Source organism: Aquarana catesbeiana, linkage group LG04 (genome assembly GCF_042186555.1).
Source record: "Aquarana catesbeiana isolate 2022-GZ linkage group LG04, ASM4218655v1, whole genome shotgun sequence".
Lineage (NCBI taxonomy): Eukaryota > Metazoa > Chordata > Amphibia > Anura > Ranidae > Aquarana > Aquarana catesbeiana.
In genome coordinates, this window is record NC_133327.1 from 330,730,508 (window position 1) to 330,747,741 (window position 17,234).

The 17,234-nt window shown below is 43.2% G+C and overlaps 1 protein-coding gene across 4 annotated transcripts in view; it reads left to right on the forward strand.

The window, feature by feature from the left end:
* ORC3 (origin recognition complex subunit 3) overlaps positions 1 to 17,234 on the forward strand; it is a 271,107-nt gene that overhangs the window by 212,610 nt on the left and 41,263 nt on the right. For all 4 annotated transcript variants that reach the window (XR_012243893.1, XM_073626910.1, XM_073626912.1 and 1 more), the window contains one exon: positions 13,542 to 13,627. Coding sequence is in view for 3 of the 4 variants with exons in the window: in XM_073626910.1 (XP_073483011.1) it covers positions 13,542 to 13,627 (86 nt within the window). In the remaining variant the exon portion in view is untranslated. The remainder of the gene's footprint in view (positions 1 to 13,541; positions 13,628 to 17,234) is intronic.

Sequence of the window (17,234 nt, forward strand, 5' to 3'; positions counted from 1 at the left end):
TGTGTATGTTAATAAATCTAATTATTTTTTATTTTGTTTCATTTGGTACAATATCAATTCCCTGGCTATAAAAAATGCATTCCTTTGTGTCACCTTCCCAAGGATGGTGACACATGTGTTCCTTTTTGGCTTTTTGGAAAATGGATGCTAGTTTTTCTTTTAAAAAAAAAAAAAAAAAAAGAGTCTTAGTGATTTAGGTTCAGTATGGATCCATTTATGTTTTCTCCACGTTTTTCTACCTTTGATGAATTAAACTAGAGAAGCAGAAGATGAAGATTGTGTTTTAACAAAGGCAGGTTTTTTTTTTTGCTTTAAAGCTGAACTAAGGTGAAAAAAATACCAATGCAGTGGGATAACTGCTTGCTTTGCCAAGAGATGATTACGGTGCTATACTTATTCCTTGCTGCCCTTTAAAGCCAGCACTCTCCTGAGACACAACATGGATTGTGAGCAAGACCTCTGCATTGTATGAAATAACGTCAGAGAGCTGCAACTAGTGACTTCATGAGAAAAGATGCATGAGGACAAAGAAGCTGGTGGGAGCGAGGAATAAGGTAAGTTTATCCATGTTCACTAGACAAAATGAGCAGTTAACCCTTGTAGTGGGGAGGGAATCCCACTGCAAGGACAAATGGCTCTACAGTGATGAGTAAAGAATGGTGCTTTGCAGGCAATTAATTTGGTTCTGTTTCTAGTACTGACTTCTGAATTAACACTGTTATACAGCTGTTTCTGTACAGTTTTTAAAAGCGTCACCAAATCTGATCATAAATCTTTCCTAAACACACAAATCACATTCTTTTTAAAAGTCAGTTTTTTGCTAATGTTCTAGGAGGATGGACATCTTCTCTTCAGCTCTGCAGTGTAGAAGATTTACCTGCTTTTTGCTAGCACTTTTTTATTTTTTTTGGCCTTGGTGCTCAGCAATTAGCAATTGGGACTATGATTCTGAGATACTCCAGTCTTTGATGAACTTGCACCTGAGAAGTCTCAGTCCACTGCTGTTACTTCCAAAATAAGAGACTATTTGGTGCACATCACTGTGCAACTAGAGGATCGGCCTGTTGTTTCTAATAGTGCCGTTTACAGTCTTGGGTTCTTTAGAGCCCCTAATGTCGCAAAGACTTCCCCATTGCACTCACTGTTTAAACTCTTTAGCCTTATTAGCCTTTTTGCACAAAAGTAATATATCCGTACTCTGTATTTAGCAGTGTCCCAACTTAAAAAAAGCAAGTGCCATATCAGAGAAGAATACTCCTGTCCTTAAAGGGGTTGTAAACCTTTGTGTTTTTTCACCTTAATGCATCCTATGCATTAAGGTGAAAAAACACCTGGCAGTGACCGGCCCCCCAGCCCCCCTGTTTTACTTACCTGAGCCCTAGAAGTTGACCTGACGGGGACGCGCTGTCTCTCTGCCCGGGGTTCTTGGCTCTTGATTGGATAGATTGATAGCAGCATAGTCATTGGCTCCTGCTGCTGTCAATCAAATCCAATGACGCGTGGGGGTGCCGAGTCCAGCATTCGGCGGCTATGGATGCCAAATGCTGGACTTGGGAGCACGCCTGCAAGGTAATCCCCCAGGAGAGCGGAGCTCCCAGGTGTTATCCAATGTGGGGAGGAGCCGCAAGAGCCACCGAGGGACCATAGAAGAGCAGGTTCGGGGCCACTCTGTGCAAAACGAGCTGCACAGTGGAGGTAAGTATGATATGTTATTTTTTTTTTAAAACTAACCCTTACAATCACTTTAAGGATCCAACAGACACATAGTTGGAAGCCCTCTCTAGAACTTTGTTCTCTCTGGTGGACTCTGCTTTTTACCCAATCTTGGCTGAGACATTACTGTGCCGAACTATGGCTGACTAGTAAATGTTCATTAACCTCTTGGCATCCGCTCTATAGCTGAATGACGGCCACAGTGCGGACCTGAATTTCCGGGAGGCCGTTGCGGATTGCGCTGTGGTCACTGAGACTCGGGTGATCACCGATCCGAGTAAGAGGCCGGTCCTGGCCCCTTACCATATGATCAGCTGTCAGCCCATGATAGATGATCACATGATGTAAACAAAACCTCGATAGCATGAGGAGAAAAAAAACCCGATCACCGTCATCTGCAAGGGACATCGGCCCCGAAGAGGAAGAGGCAATTATGCCTAATCTGTGCCACTTGCCATTGCCAACTGACAGTGCCCACCAGTGCCACCTATCAAAGCCCATGAGTGCTACCTATCGATGCCCACAAGTTCCACCTATCAATGCCCACCAGTGGTGCCAATCAGTGCCACCTAGCAGTGCTTCCTATCAGTGTAACCGATCAGTGCGCATCACTGCCACCCATCAGTGCCCATCACTGCCACCTATCGGTGCCCATCAGTGCCGCCTCATCAGCATACATCAATGAAGGAGAAAAATTACCTGTTTTATAACAAAATATTTTTTTAAAAAATACATTTTTTTTTAAAAAATTCAATCATTTACATTTTTTTTTTAACAAAAAATAAAAACCGCAGAGGTGATCAAATACCATCAAAAGAAAGCTCTATTTGTGGGAAAAAAAATTATAAAAATTTCATTTGGGTACAGTGTTGTATGACCGCGCAATTGTCATTCAAAGTGCGTCAGCGCTGAAAGCTGAAAATTGGTCTGGATAGGAGGGGGGGTTTAAGTGCCCAGTAAGCAAGTGGTTAAAGAGATCTTGGATGGAGCAAATGGCTCGAGCTTTAAACTTTAGTGATTACAGCCTGCTAGAGGCTTACCTCCCACTTGAGTTTACAATCAGTACATAATATTATTATTATTATTATAATACAGGATTTATATAGCACCAACAGTTTGTGCAGCGCTTTACAATCTAAAGGGAAACAATACAATAAAATACAAGTGTTAAGAGGGCCCTGCTCATACAAGCTTACAATCTAAAAGAGTGGGGCAAGTGGTACAAAAGGTTAAAACTGTGGGGGATGAGCTGATGGAAGTGATAAAAGTTCAGTTAGTTGGAGGCGTAATAGACTTCCCTGAAGAGATTCGTTTTTAGGATCTGCCTAAAGGCAGCCAGAGTAGCAGATAGCACGATAGGCTTACCCCCCTCTTGAGTTTCCTATCAGTACATATTATTATTATACAGGATTTATATAGCACCAACAGTTTGTGCAGTGCTTTACAATCCAAAAGGAAACAATACAATAAAATACAAGAATGTTAAGAGGGCCCTGATCATACGAGCTTACAATCTAAAAGGGTGGGGAAAGTGATACAAAAGGTTATAACTGGGGGATGAGCTGGTGGAATTGATAAAAGCTCAGTTAGTTGGATCGCCTAAAGGCAACCAGGGTAGCAGATAGCACGACATATGCTGATATGTCAGTTAGTAATGCGAGAGGAGCCTGAAGCAGTAAGGTGAGGAGTAGAGAGATATATTTGGGTGTCATCGGCGTAGAGATGGTGTTGGAAGTAGTGGGAGGTTATCAAGTGACCAAGAGAAGTGTTTAGATGGAGAAGAGAAGGGGTCTAAGGATGGAGCCTTGGGGGACCCCTACAGAAAGGGAAAGTGGAGAGGAGACAGAGTTCTAGGTAACACTGAAGGAGCTCTGTGTTAGGAAGAGAACCAGGAAAGAGACAAATCTTTGAGGCCAAGGGAGGGGAGTTTATTGAGAAGGAGGATGGTCAACAGTATCAACATCTAGTAGTAAGAGTATGGAGTAGTGGCTATTGGTTTTAGCCGTTAGTAAATCGTTAGCGAGTTTTAGTAGTTTCTGTGGAGTGCTGCAGGGGTAAAGCATGTTGTGTTCAGTTAGGTAGGCGCTCAGACGGTTGCAGACTAAGCATTCTAAAAATTTAGAGGTGAATGGGAGCAAGGAAATAAGTCTTAAGTTGTTAAGGTTGGTGGAGTAAAGTGAGGGCTTTGTAAATATGGGGGTGATGTGTGCATGCTTTAGAAAGGAGGAGAGAGGAAGGTTCCAATAGATAGGGGAGATTGAAGATGTAAGTAAGAGAGCATAGGATAGAAGAAGAGGGTGACTGTAGTAGTTGCAAGGAAACAAATGTGTAGGATACTTTGGTTAAAGTGCTGGACTAGAAGCATCTGATCCACATGGCCTTTAAAGAAGATCTTTGTAAATCAATTCTTGATACCATTATCATTGCCATTATTATAGCAAGAGCACCTATCTTCAGCAGAAGAAGCCTAAGGAACAGACTGAAAAGTTTTCTTTCTCTTTAATTGTTAAGAAACACCTTATTTTGTTTCCCTGCTCCTGCACCCTCCATGTTGAGACCCTCCCATGCTTTTTTTCTTAGTCTACCCACATGGTTCGGGGGGCCCAAAGTTTGACAAATCTTCAAACAAGCCCTCCTCTGCACTTTCAAGAGTGGGGGAACATTTGTTAAGCTTTGCGGACACTTGAGCAGTTTGCATCTCAAAATCTTGAGTGTAGGAGGTTGTTTCCTAGGGCTACAAACTGGAGTTTCACTCTCTGCTCCCTCCCTGGTCTCTCGCCTTCAATTTTCCAGTGTCACCACACAGATTAGCAGATCTCCATTGTGCCCGCTTGGTTCCTCTGGACCAATGTGTCATTGCCCTAGTTCCTGATTTTTAAGGATTTTACTCCAACATTTTCACTGTTACCAAAACCCAGAGGGCATCTGCCCCCTCTTGGGTCTCAAAGTTCTGAATGTCTTCATTAAGAGGGCTTTCACACCGAGCTGTGGGGGGCATCGGCGGCAAAGCGGTGCTATTTTTAGCGGCACTATTCGCCCGCTAGCGGGGCGGTTTTAACCCCCCCGCTAGCGGCTGAAAAGGGGTTAAATCCGCCCACAAAACACCGCCGGATCGGCGTTTTCCCGGCGGTATCGCAGCACTGCCCCATTGATTTCAATGGGGAGCAGCGGTGGAGGAGCGGTAAACACACCGCTCCAAAGAAGCTGCTGGCAGGACTTTTCCTGACGTCCTGCCAGTGCTCCGCTCCAATGTGAAAGCCTTCGGGCTTTCACACTGGAGACAATGGAGCAGCTGTTTGAGGGCAGATTGCAGGCACTATTTTTACCGCTATAGCGCCTGCAAAAGGTCCTCAGTGTGAAAGGGGTCTAAAGCTCAGAAATTCAACATGGAATCAACCAGTGCTATGATTGCCCCCATTTATGAGGGAGACTTTTTTGTTTCTATGGACATCAATGACATTATTAGGAACCATGAATCAGACCGAGACAGTAGTAAAGTTAAATCACACTTGCTTAATAATAATAAGGTAAACAGTAAGCGTAGTCAAAACAAGCCAGAGTTCAGTAATCGGATCGGGTAGTCACCCAAGCAAATTTCAGAGAGCCAGAGATAAATGTAGTCGTACAGCAAGCAGGATCAGGAGCCAGAAGGAACGTCAACCGAGCAAGTCTTTGCTGTGGCACTGCTACTTTACCAGTTTGTGGTGTAGACCTTTGGTTGCTAGTCTGCACCCGGGTGTTCACCAAGTATTAGCCCTAAAGCTCTCTTGTGGCATCCCATTGTGAGATACGTGGACGACCTCCTGTTGAGAAAACAGTCACCGTGGATTCTGTTGGACACCATAGCTTTAACTGTCCAGATGTTACAGAGGTTTGGATGATCCTGAACCTTACAAACATTTTGCTGGAACTGATCCATTGTTTCAAGTATCAGGGTCTAGTTCTTGACAAAGCTCAGATCAGAGTGTTTCTTCCACAGGAGAAACTTCGGACTGGCCAATCTCATATTATAGCTCTCCAGTCTGGTAGTCGTTGGACTTCCTGCTATTGCATGAGATTCTTGCGCCTGATGTTAGCCTCATTCAAGATAGTCCCATTTGCCCAATTTCACTGTAGACCATTACCATACAACAATCGGTGATCATTTCTATAAATTGGCCAATTTGTTCAAAACCGAGGAGCAAGTTGTCTCTGGAATCCAGCTCTGAAATCAGGAAATTTCTTTAGATCTTCTGAAAGTAATTCTTGATGGATATCAGCCTGTCGTCAGGCTGGGGAGGAGTCCAGGGCACCCTTTCAGTGTAAGAGACTTGGTCATCGGAGGGACGTCATTTGCTCAAAAACATCCTGGAACTTCCGGCAGTTTGGTTCTGCAGCATTTGACCATCCAGCTGGAGAGTCCTCTGAATTGGATTCAGTCAGCACTGCGGCTTTGGTGTATGTTAACCTTGAGGGAGGAACCAGAAGTCTCACAGCAGCAAGAGAGGCACATCAGATCCTGTCCTGGGCAAAGCTTATGTTCTGTCCTTTTTCACATTCCAATGTCTGGACTACGGGAATTGTCTCTACATGCAGAGGTGTTTCAGGGTTTTTGTCTTGGGTGGGGGACACAGATTGGGAGTCTTCTGGCTTCCAGATTCAACAGCAAACTGGACTTTTTTTTTTTTTCCAGGTACAAGGATCCCCTAGTGGAAGCATCGGATAGCTCTGTGGACTCGGTACACTCTAGACTATATTTTTCCCTCACAAAGTTTCTTCATCTGTATCTCAGATACAGCTTTTAGCGCTGTCACTCTTTGAACGACAATTGCACGGTCATACAACACTGTACCCAAATGAAATTTTTTATCATTTTTTCCCACAAATAGGGCTTTCTTTTGGTGGTATTTGATCACCTCTGGGTTTTTCATTTTTTGTTAAAAAAAATTAAAAAAGACCGATTTTTTTTTTTTTTTAATACAAAATCGTTTTATATTTTGTTAATAAATTTTTCAAACAGGTAATTTTTCTCCTTCATTGATGTATGCTGATGAGGCTGCACTGTTGGGCACTGATAGGCTGCACTGAAGGGCACTGATAAGCTGCATTGATGGGCACCGATAGGCTGAACTGATGGGTACTGGCTGCACTGATGGGCATTGATAAGGTGGCCCTGATGGGCACTAATAGGTGGCACTGAAGGGCATTGATAGGTGGCACTGAAGGGCACAAATAGCTGGCACTGATGGGTGGCAGTGATGGGCACTGATCGGCATTGGTAGCTGATAGGCAGCACTGCTAGGTGGCACTGATGAGGCACTGATTGGCACCACTGGTGGGCATTGATAGGTGGCACTTGTGGGCACTGATGTACTCTGGGCACTGATTCTTGGCACTGCTGGCATTGGCAGGTGGTACTGGTGGGCACAGAGGCTCTTCCTCTTCGGGACCGATGTCCCTGCAAATAGAAACCGGCGATCGGCTTTTTTTCTTCTCACTCTGTCATCGTGAGAAGAAAAAAGAAACGATTACCGAGCCTCTGTTTACATCACGTAATCAGCTGTCATTGGCTGACAGCTGATCACGTGGTAAGGGGCCGGGATCGGCCCCTTACTCGAATCTGTGATCACCCGAGTCTCATTGACTCGGGTGATCACAGCGCGCGCCATGCGCCCCCTTCAGGGGGCGTGGCCAGCTTTGAAAGGGGAGGACGTCAATAGACAGCCTCCCAGCAAAGCAGATCCACGCTGTAGCCATCATTCGGCTATAGCACGGATCTGAACAGGTTAAAGACTAATTTACGATCCTGTTTCACGGTCGCAGGCTTTAACAGTTGGCTGTTGGAAACACAGATTTTGAGAGATGGGGCATCTCTGAATCTGTGAGTCTTATAATATGAAAGCCTAAGAAGGCTACTTCCCATTAAATCTATCTTTGGACATGGAAGGCATACTTCAATTGATGTGTGTCTCAGGGCTTTCACCCTAGGAGTTTCTCTGTGACACAAATCCTCTCCTTCCTATTTCCTCCTCCTTCCTGGACCAGCATTTTGTCTCTCACCACTATTAAGGACCAGGTTTCTGCCCTTTTTAGCCTGTTCCTGAGACCATTGGCCTTGATTAAGATCTTTTGTAGGCGTTTCCTGTGCAGCTCCCCCTTTTTGCGACTCGAAAGCATCTGAATCTGGTTCTTTCTGCCCTTCAGAAATCACCATTTTATTAGAGACAATCCCTTTTCTACTCTCACCCGCAAAGTGGTTTTCCTTGTAGCCATTACCTCTGAGAGGCGAATGTCTGACCTGATCGCCTTATCCTGCAAGGAGCCCATTCTGATTTTGCAAAAGGGCAAGGTGATGTTAAGGCCCAGGGCTTCCTTCCTGCCTAAGGTAGTTTCTGCCTTTGACATTGTTCTCTCCAGCTGCAGTCCACCAAAAGGAAATTTCCCTCCATTGCCACTGCTACTTCCAGGCAGACTTATTCCCTATTTTTTTATTCTTGATGGTTCACATGAGGGTACACTGGCTTCTGGATCCCACATCTCTATTTGGCTCAGGCACACAATCATCCAAGCTTATGATCTCAAGAACTGGGTTTGAGCCTTTCCTGTCACGGCACATTCTACTAGATCCGTGAATGCTTTTTGGGCTGTTTGGCATCAAGCAACTGTTTCCCTGGTTTGCAAGGCTGCCACCTGGTTCACACATTATCTAGATTCTACCAGGTGAGCTTTATCCAGCTTTGTATGTAATTTGCTTGAGCTGTCTCTTTGAGCTACAGGCAAACCTTCATTCTCTGTTTTTTTTTGGGCCGGTTAGTGTTTGTTTTAACTCCTGAAGTTAAAGACATCCTGTGCCCCACAATGGATGAGAAAGAAAACTGTTCTTGCCATAAAATCTTTTTTTCCTGGAGTCTATTGTGAGACACGGGTCCCACAACTCTGTGTTTATGATTATGCTCTTGGTTTGGTACTGTTTTGCTACAAAATTCCAGGCATGCTGGTTGAGGGAGGGGTTATCCCAGGCTAGCCTGCCTACAGTTTTTTGTTTGCCAGTGTCCACTGCTTTTGTAACAGCAGTACAGTCCTAAGGTTGAAGACTTACTTTGTCCATTAATGGTCTCCAAGAAAAGGATTTTACTGTGAGCACAAAGATTCTATTTTCCTTTTCTTATTCATTATATATATAATATATACAGTTGGGCTCAAAAGTTTACATACCCTGGCAGAATTTATGATTTCTTTGCCAATTTTCAAAGAATATGAGTAACACAAAAACTTTTCTTTCACTCATGGTTAGTGTTTGGCTGAAGCCATTTATTATCAATCAACTGTGTTTACTCTTTTTAAATTATAATGGCAACAGAAACTACCCAAATGACCCTAATTAAAAGTTTACATACCCTGTTGATTTTGGCCTGCTAACATGCACACAAGTTAACACAAAGGGGTTTGAATGGCTAATAAAGGTAACCATCCTCACCTCTGATCTGTTTGCTTGTAAATAGTTTGTGTGTATAAAAGGTCAATGAGTTTCTGGACTCCTGACGGACCCTTGCATCTTTCATCCAGTGCTGCACTGACGATTCCGGATTCTGAGTCATGGGGAAAGCAAAAGAATTGTCAAAGGATCTGCGGGAAAAGGTAGTTGAACTGTATAAATCAGGAAAATGTTATAAAAAGATATCCAAGAAATTGAGAATGCCAATCAGTAGTGTTCAAACTCTAATTAAGAAGTGGAAAATGAGGGGTTCTGTTGAAACCAAACCACGGTCAGGTAGACCAACAAAAATTTCAGCCACATCTGCCAGGAAAATAGTTTTGGATGCAAAGAAAAACCCACAAATAACTTCAGGTGAAATACAGGACTCTCTGAAACGTTGTGTGGCCGTTTCAAGATGCACAATAAGAAGGCACTTGAAGAAAGACATGGGCTGCATGGTCGAGTGGCCAGAAGAAAGCCATTAACTATGCAAATGCCACAAAGTATACCGCTTACAGTATGCCAAACAGCACAGAGACAAGCCTCAAACCTTCTGGCACAAAGTAATTTGGAGTGATGAGACCAAAATTGAGTTTTTTGGCCACAACCATAACGCTACATTTGGAGTCAACAAGGCCTATGATGAAAAGTACACCATTCCTACTGTGAAACACGCAGGTGGATCGCTGATGTTTTGGGGATGTGTGGCTACAAAGGCACAGGAAATTTGCTCAACATTGATGGCAAGATGAATGCAGTATGTTATCAAGAAATACTGGAGGAACATTTGCATTCATCAGCCAGGAAATTGCACATGGGACGTACTTGGACATTCCAACATGACAATGATCCAAAACACAAGGCCAAGTCGACCTGTCATTGGCTACAGCAGGATAAAGTGAAGGTTCTGGCGTGGTCATCTCAGTCTCCTGACCTCAATATCATTGAGCCACTCTGGGGAGATCTCAAACGTGCAGTTCATGCAAGACAGCCCAAGAATTTACAGGAACTGGAGGCTTTTTACCAAGGGGAATGGGCAGCTTTACCATCTGAGAAGATAAAGAGCCTCATCCACAAATACCACGAAAGACTTGAAGCTGTCATTAATTTTAAAGGGGGGCAATACACGGTATTAAGAACTGGGGTATGTAAACTTTTGATCAGGGTTATTTGGGTAGTTTCTGTTGCCGTTATGATTTAAAAAGAGTAAGCACAGTTGATTGATAGTAAATGGCTTCAGACAAACACTAACCATGAGTGAAAAAAGTTTTTGTGTTATCATTTATATTCTCTGAAAAATGGCCCAGAAATTATTAATTCGGCCAGGGTATGTAAACTTATGAGCACAACTCTATATATACAATAAATGTACCTTTAAAACTCATTGGCTGTTTTCCTGGGATCCCAGGCAACTTTGCAAACATAACTTCTTACTACTTTCATTTTCTCTGAGTTTTGATTGCTGGCATCCCAGGTCCATTCTAGTGCAAAGCATTGCTTTGTTACACTCATCTGATCAACATTAGCAATATGTCTTCTGATCCACATCCTTTCTGATTCAATTAACAAAACAGAATTATAGCCCTAGGCACTTCAAAAACCTTTATAGTATATAAAAATATCCATATTCATAAGCGGGTAGCAGAAATCCACCAGCTTCTAAAGAATTAGTCTTGCGGACCCTCCTGTTTCTATATGCACTAGGTTTCCCTGGGTTCTCAGTCCAGCTCAAAGGCGGCAGCAGTGGTCTTGTGCCCACTTCTGTTTTTCTTTGGACTTTCTGATTCTGTTCTGTTTTGATGATTTCTGCGCTGCTTAGCACTCTTGCATAGTCACAGGAAAAACAGAACATGCATTGGTGAAGGAAAGCCCCTACAAAATGTAGCTACAGTGTAAAGAGAACAGGACTAAGATATAGGTAGGCAACCTTTGAGAGGCGGGCCTCATTTAAAATGAAGTTTGACGGAAGCTTTGAATATGTGATAATACAAATGTTACTGTAAAAATATAAATTTATCTTAACCTTTTTAGGTTCAGTACGAAACTTGAAATTCACTTCATTCATAGTTTTGCAAGGCAACAATTGTATAAGGCTGGGCTGGCTGTTTTGAGGTCTGGCCTGCCTGCCTGCCTGGTTTAAGTACTGGGCTGGCTGGATAGATTGGGTTCTGGCCTGGCTGACTGGATTGTGTGTTGGCCTGGCTGGCTGGGTTGAATGCTAGATCCAAAAAAAGAAGCTGGCACAACTGCATATGTCAGCAGTGTGATGAGCCACAAATGAGTCAACATGTTTCAGCCATCTAGGCCTTATTCATGACTCCCTTTTAATGGGTTAAATCAAATGGCAGTTTGGCTGGCTGGCCTGAGATTTGGCCTGGCTGGCTGGCAGCTTTGAATTTTGGCTTTCTGGCTGAGTTCAGCCAAGCAAAGCGGTATGCATTTTGGTTAAGACTGTACAGGGGTCAGGAGTAGGTTATTCGGAGGTCAGTAGTATCTAACGCAGAGCGCAGGGTTCATGGAGTTGGTAAGACAGAGTGAAGTGCTCAGGAGTTAGCAATTCAGAGCAAAGGGGTCAGGATTAATGTAGAGTTCAGTAGTCAGTAACAAAGAGTGAAGGGGTCAGGAATAAATAATAGAGTATAGAGGTCCATAGTATGTGATGCAGAGTTCAGACAGTAACGACTTATGTGTATGAGTCAAGAGTAAAGCCATGTGTACCCTGACATGTCCAGCTGCCAGGATTTCCCTGTACACGGTTTTCCCCCAGTACCAACATTATGTTCCACTTTTCACATGCAGAGTAGCGCAGGGAAGAAGTGGTGAGACGTAGCTACCTGTTCTGCCATGTTGGTCCATGCCAGTCCACCTCTTGCTACTATCCCAGCTGCTTGTATGTGATGACGCATATAAGTTTCTCTGTGCCACTTTGCATATGGGGGAGGAAAAGCACTTCTGACAGAGGGTCGGCAAGGTATGGCACTATCTAAAAAACACTTGGCTGCAATCTACAGGTAAATTGCATTCAATTAATTGTTGACTTCCGCTTTAGATGATGCTAAAAGGATGAAGGAATGAGCAATGACTATCTAAATGTATGCAGGGTCTGCCTTCTTTCAGCACTTTGTGATTTGCAAATGTGCTTGGGAAATCATTTATGGCTCCTGGCTTGGACGATTTTGAGTCATTTGGAAGAATATTTGGAAGATATTATGTCAATCCGATGCCTTCCTTGTTGTTCTCAGACTTGGGCTGCTCTTAACAAAGGTACAAAAAATTGGTTGTACTCATGTTGTCCAGCCTATAACTGAACATACTTTAGAGGCACCCAAGGAATTAAGGAAGTACCCCAGTACTGAATAGGTATGCTATTACTAGAAGGAGAGGATTGGGCAGCACAGTGGTTTAAGTAGTTAGCACTTCTGCCTAGCAACACTTGGTTGAAATCGTTGGTTGAAATCCCAACCATGGCACTACCTGCCTGTAGTTTGCATGTTCTCCCTGTGCCTACGTGGGTTTCTTCTGGGTACTCAGGTTTGCAAAAGTAGGGGGGCAACTATAAATTGCAAATATATGGCCCTTTACTAAGATCCCACAATGGCCCTTTCACATATTCTGCAGTGAGCTCCCTTTCTACTGTATTGGGGCACCCCCCAGGGTGGCAGAAAACAAGAGATATATGTCACCAGCATACCAAGAAAATATAAGGGTCCAAAGCAGTGGGAGAACTATCAGGGTTGCAAAGGTTGTCTTGCCACCGGGCCCTGATGTTCTGCCACTGGGGTTCCCCAGCCTCCTCTTGCTGTCCTGCCCCTGCTATTGACAGCGCTGGTCTGGCATCTCTTGGAATTTACAGGCTGGTTCTCTTGTCCTAAGGACGGGAGAAATCAGTCTGTTTTTTCAGTAACTGAGAGTCCTGGTGGAGTCCTTCCTGCAACTCGCTCTTCTCCTTGCCGTGGTTGTGTGAGCGCTCGTATTATACAGTGTCAGCGAGCAGAGGGAGGGGGAAGGAATAACCCGCAGGAGCTGACTGGGGACACTTTCCCTCTTAGACATTGCCTTTTTGTAAAGAAACTTTTTTTTTTTTTTAATTTGGGGGGGGGGGGCACATGGTGGGGCACAGCATAATGTTGGGGGGGTCAGGGCCCCCTCTGGCCCCCCCAGGGACGCCATTGATTGGCTCCTGTCTAAACTGACCCTAGTATATGTATGAATGTGAGTTAGCGACCTTAGGTTGTAAGCAACATGAGGGCAGGGACTGATGTGTATGTATAATATATATGTGTAAAAGCGCTTTGTAAATTGACAGCGATATACAAGTACTTGTAATAAATACATTTAAAAACTGGTTATTTAAAATCTCTATTAATTTCAGGGGAACATTTGGAAAATGTGGATGATGAAGAGAGTGCAGCACAAAAGGGCCTGCAGAAGAAGATAGACCTTTATAACCTTCAAAAGGTCAGCCTTCAAACTGTGTAGTTGTTATATAGTATGTACTTAAAGTGTTATACTGATTATTTTACATTCTTCTGTATTGTAGACTCATTCTCACAGTCTGCCAGTGTTTACAGTGGAAAAGCAGAAAAAAAAATAACCTTAAAAGTTTGAGTTTTCCTAAATGTTATTAAAGCTGACAATTAGCCACAAAATGTAAAAAAAAAAAAAAAACTTCCTCTCTAGCTTTAGTGAGCTAACTTATCAAGAAAGAAGTATGTCCTACATTGGTCAGGCAACTGCAAATCTGTGCAGGGAAGTCTTATCCTCTTCCTGTTCCTGAACTTCCTGAGCGGTAAAAACTTCAGGTTTTTTTGTGCTGCTGTGAAAAAGTTCCCAACGAGGAAGTGCTCCTTCCTCCATTGAGGAACATTCTTTCATTGCTCCCACTGCCTGTAACACAATCTGTGAAAGGGGAAGAGAAACCTGTGACTTGGTTGCAACATGTCTTATTCTAGACATGGACAAGTTGAATAGGCCCCACTTTAACGTGTCCCTAGCTCACACACTGCTAACAGTTCTAGGACTGCTTGCAGTGAGCCAATGTCTGCAGCTAAAATCTCGTTGCCCTTTCCTCCTAGAATCTATTCCTAGAGTCCTCCATATAGTTGTGCTCAATAGTTCACATTCCCTGGTAGACATCGTGAAATTTTGGCATTGATATTAAGAATATAACTGATCATGCCAAAAAAAAGTCTTGTATGTAAGGATAGTAATCATATCAAACCATTTATTAGCACACAGTTGCTTGGCTCATTTTTAATTCATAACAGAAATAACCCAAATGGCCCTGATCAAAAGTTTACATGCCCTGGAATGTTTGCCCTTGGTAGAGAGAAACAAGGTGACACACACAGGTTAAACTAGCAATTCAAGTTTAATTTCCCACATCTGTGGCTTTTTAAAGCGGGGTTCCCATTAAAAAAAAAAAAATTAAGTCAGCAGTTACAAATACTGCAGCTGCTGACTTTTAATTGGACACTTACCTGTCCCAGGGTCCAGCAATGCGGGGGATCGAAGCCCCGCTCGTCCCCCCCTCCGCTCGGCGGCGCCGGCATTTTAACTGTGGGCACCCGGCTGTGGTTTCACAGCCGGGCACCCACTGCACATGCGTGAGCCGCGCCATTACTGGCCCCACAATCATCTGGGACCGGTCAGGTGTCCCAGATGATTGACAAGAGGGAGGTTGGAGAGGCGATCTCCCTTCCTGCGCCGAGGGAAGTGACGTCAGGAGCCCAGGCAGAAGGAGGCAGACTACGAGGGACCCCCTAGCAACAGGCATTTAGAGGTGAGTAAAAAAAAAAAATTCTCCAAATGTTTTTTTTTTTTTATTTTTTTTAAGCACTTTACTAATTTTTTTTTTTTTGGGGTGCAACTCCACTTTAAATTGCAATTAGTGTCTGTGTGTAAATAGTCAAAGATTTTGTTACCTTTCATGGATGCACTGAGCAGGCTAAATAGTAAGCGATTGGGAGCAGGAAAGAACTGTCAAAAAATGTGCATAACAAGGTAATAGAACTTTATAAAGATAGAAAATGATATAACAAAAGATATCAAAACCCTTGAATATGCCAGTCAGTACTGTTCAATCGCTTATTAAGAAGTAGAAAATTTGGGGATCTCTTGATACCAAGCCAAGGTTAGGTAGACCAAGAAAGATTGCATTCACAAACTGCCAGAAGAATGGTTTGGGATACAAAGAAAAATCCACAGGTAACCTCAGGAGAAGTTCAGGCTGCTCTGAAAAAAGATGTTGTGGTTGTTTCAAGGAGCACAATACAATGATACTTGAACAAAAATGAACTGCATGGTCAAGTTACAGTACGCCCGAAAACACCTTGACCTGCCTCAGAGCTTCTGGCACACTGTAATCTGTAGTGACGAGACCAAAAAAGAGCTTTATGATCACAACCACAAGCGCCATGTTTGGAGAGAGGTCAACAAGGCCTATTGCGACAAGAATACAATCCCCATTGTGAAGCATCGTGGTGGCTTGTGAAAATTGTCAAGATTAATGCAGAATGTTACCATCATATTCATTATATTAATTCTTACAAAAGACTGCACCCTGCCTTTGTTAAGTACAGTCTTAAGAACTAAGGGTATGCAGACTTTTAAACAGGGGTCATTTCATTTGTTTACTTGTTGCCATGTCTTATTTTATGATTGATCCATTCTGGTATGGCCGTTGAATATGAATTCCATCAAGAAATAAAAGAAATTCGTTTTACCTGTTCACTCATGTTTTCAGTATGTTACATATATGTATATTATCAATTCTCCAAAGGTATGCAAACTTTTGAGCACAACTTTAGCTCCGTTGGGTGTGGCCAGTTCATCTGCCCTTTCAACTTAGGTTTTCACTACAGTCATGTAAGACTTTATGGTCCAAATATCCAACTCTAACCATAGAGGTCACAAGCGCGTTCTTGCTCCTTCCCTCACTGAGTCTGTATCTGATTTACCTGCAGCCTTAGCAGTTTCTGAGCCATTGGACCCAGAAATTGATTCTGAATCATTCCAGGCCTTGCCAGATTAGCTTATCCTGAAGGAATCAGTGTCTTCTGCTATTACTCTCAAATTTAAATAGACCCTTTTCAGCCTTTTGATGCATGGTAAGTGGGGACCAGGTCTCCTGGACAGTCAACGAAACATTTTGCCCCAGCCTTTAAAGCTTGAGCCCCTTGTCACCACCTTCCAGGGCATGTGAAGGAAAGATTTTCCCAAACCTAGAGTAGGATTGGTGATCCACTTAGTCAGGGGCAGCTTTGTCTGGTTTGACAGACGCTTTGGGTGATCCAATAATTGTATTTGCTTGTTCCATGTCATGGGTATGTTTAAATGAAGAGATCTGCAGTAAACATTGTCAAAATTAACTGCTTCGAAGGAGGCTGCCATCAAGTTCATAACCCTCATGCAGAAGCAAACTGAGGGGTGTTGTTTTGACCTGAGGGTCTTCGTATGAAACACGGGGAAGCAATTTATTTTCTAGGGGAAAGAAAATCCTGCCTTGGGCTGTTGCCAAGATTAGACAAAAGGTAATCCTGATGGTGTAAAGGCTGGAGAACAGACTTTGGAAAGATGATTATACAGCCAAAGGTTTGAAGGAAATGAACCATCCTCTAGAGATTAGTATCCAAGGTTGTCGCTGAGGAGTCCTTTAGTAGAAGATCATCCAGGTAACCTGTGACATAAATGCCCTGGGTTCGTAGAAGACCCAGAAAAGGGGCAAGCACTTTAGTGAACACTTGGTGTGCAGAGGAGAGACTAAAATGGTAGTGCTACAAATTGGAAGGGTTAATCTCTCACAGCAATAAGCAGTGGGAGGAGGGAGAGTGGGGAAATAGGTATGTGTAGCTAGCCATCTTGATGCCAGAAATTCCCCTTGTCTAGAATTTTTGGTACATGAAAAAAATCTGTTTATTGATTGTAATTCCAGTATTGGGTGGATACCCCCATTTGATTTTGGGACTGTGAGCGGGTTTGAATAGAAACCTTGAAACCATTTTTTGAAAGGAACTGGTTCAGCCACCCCTGTTGGTGTAAGGTTTTATTAAATCTGCTTTCTTTT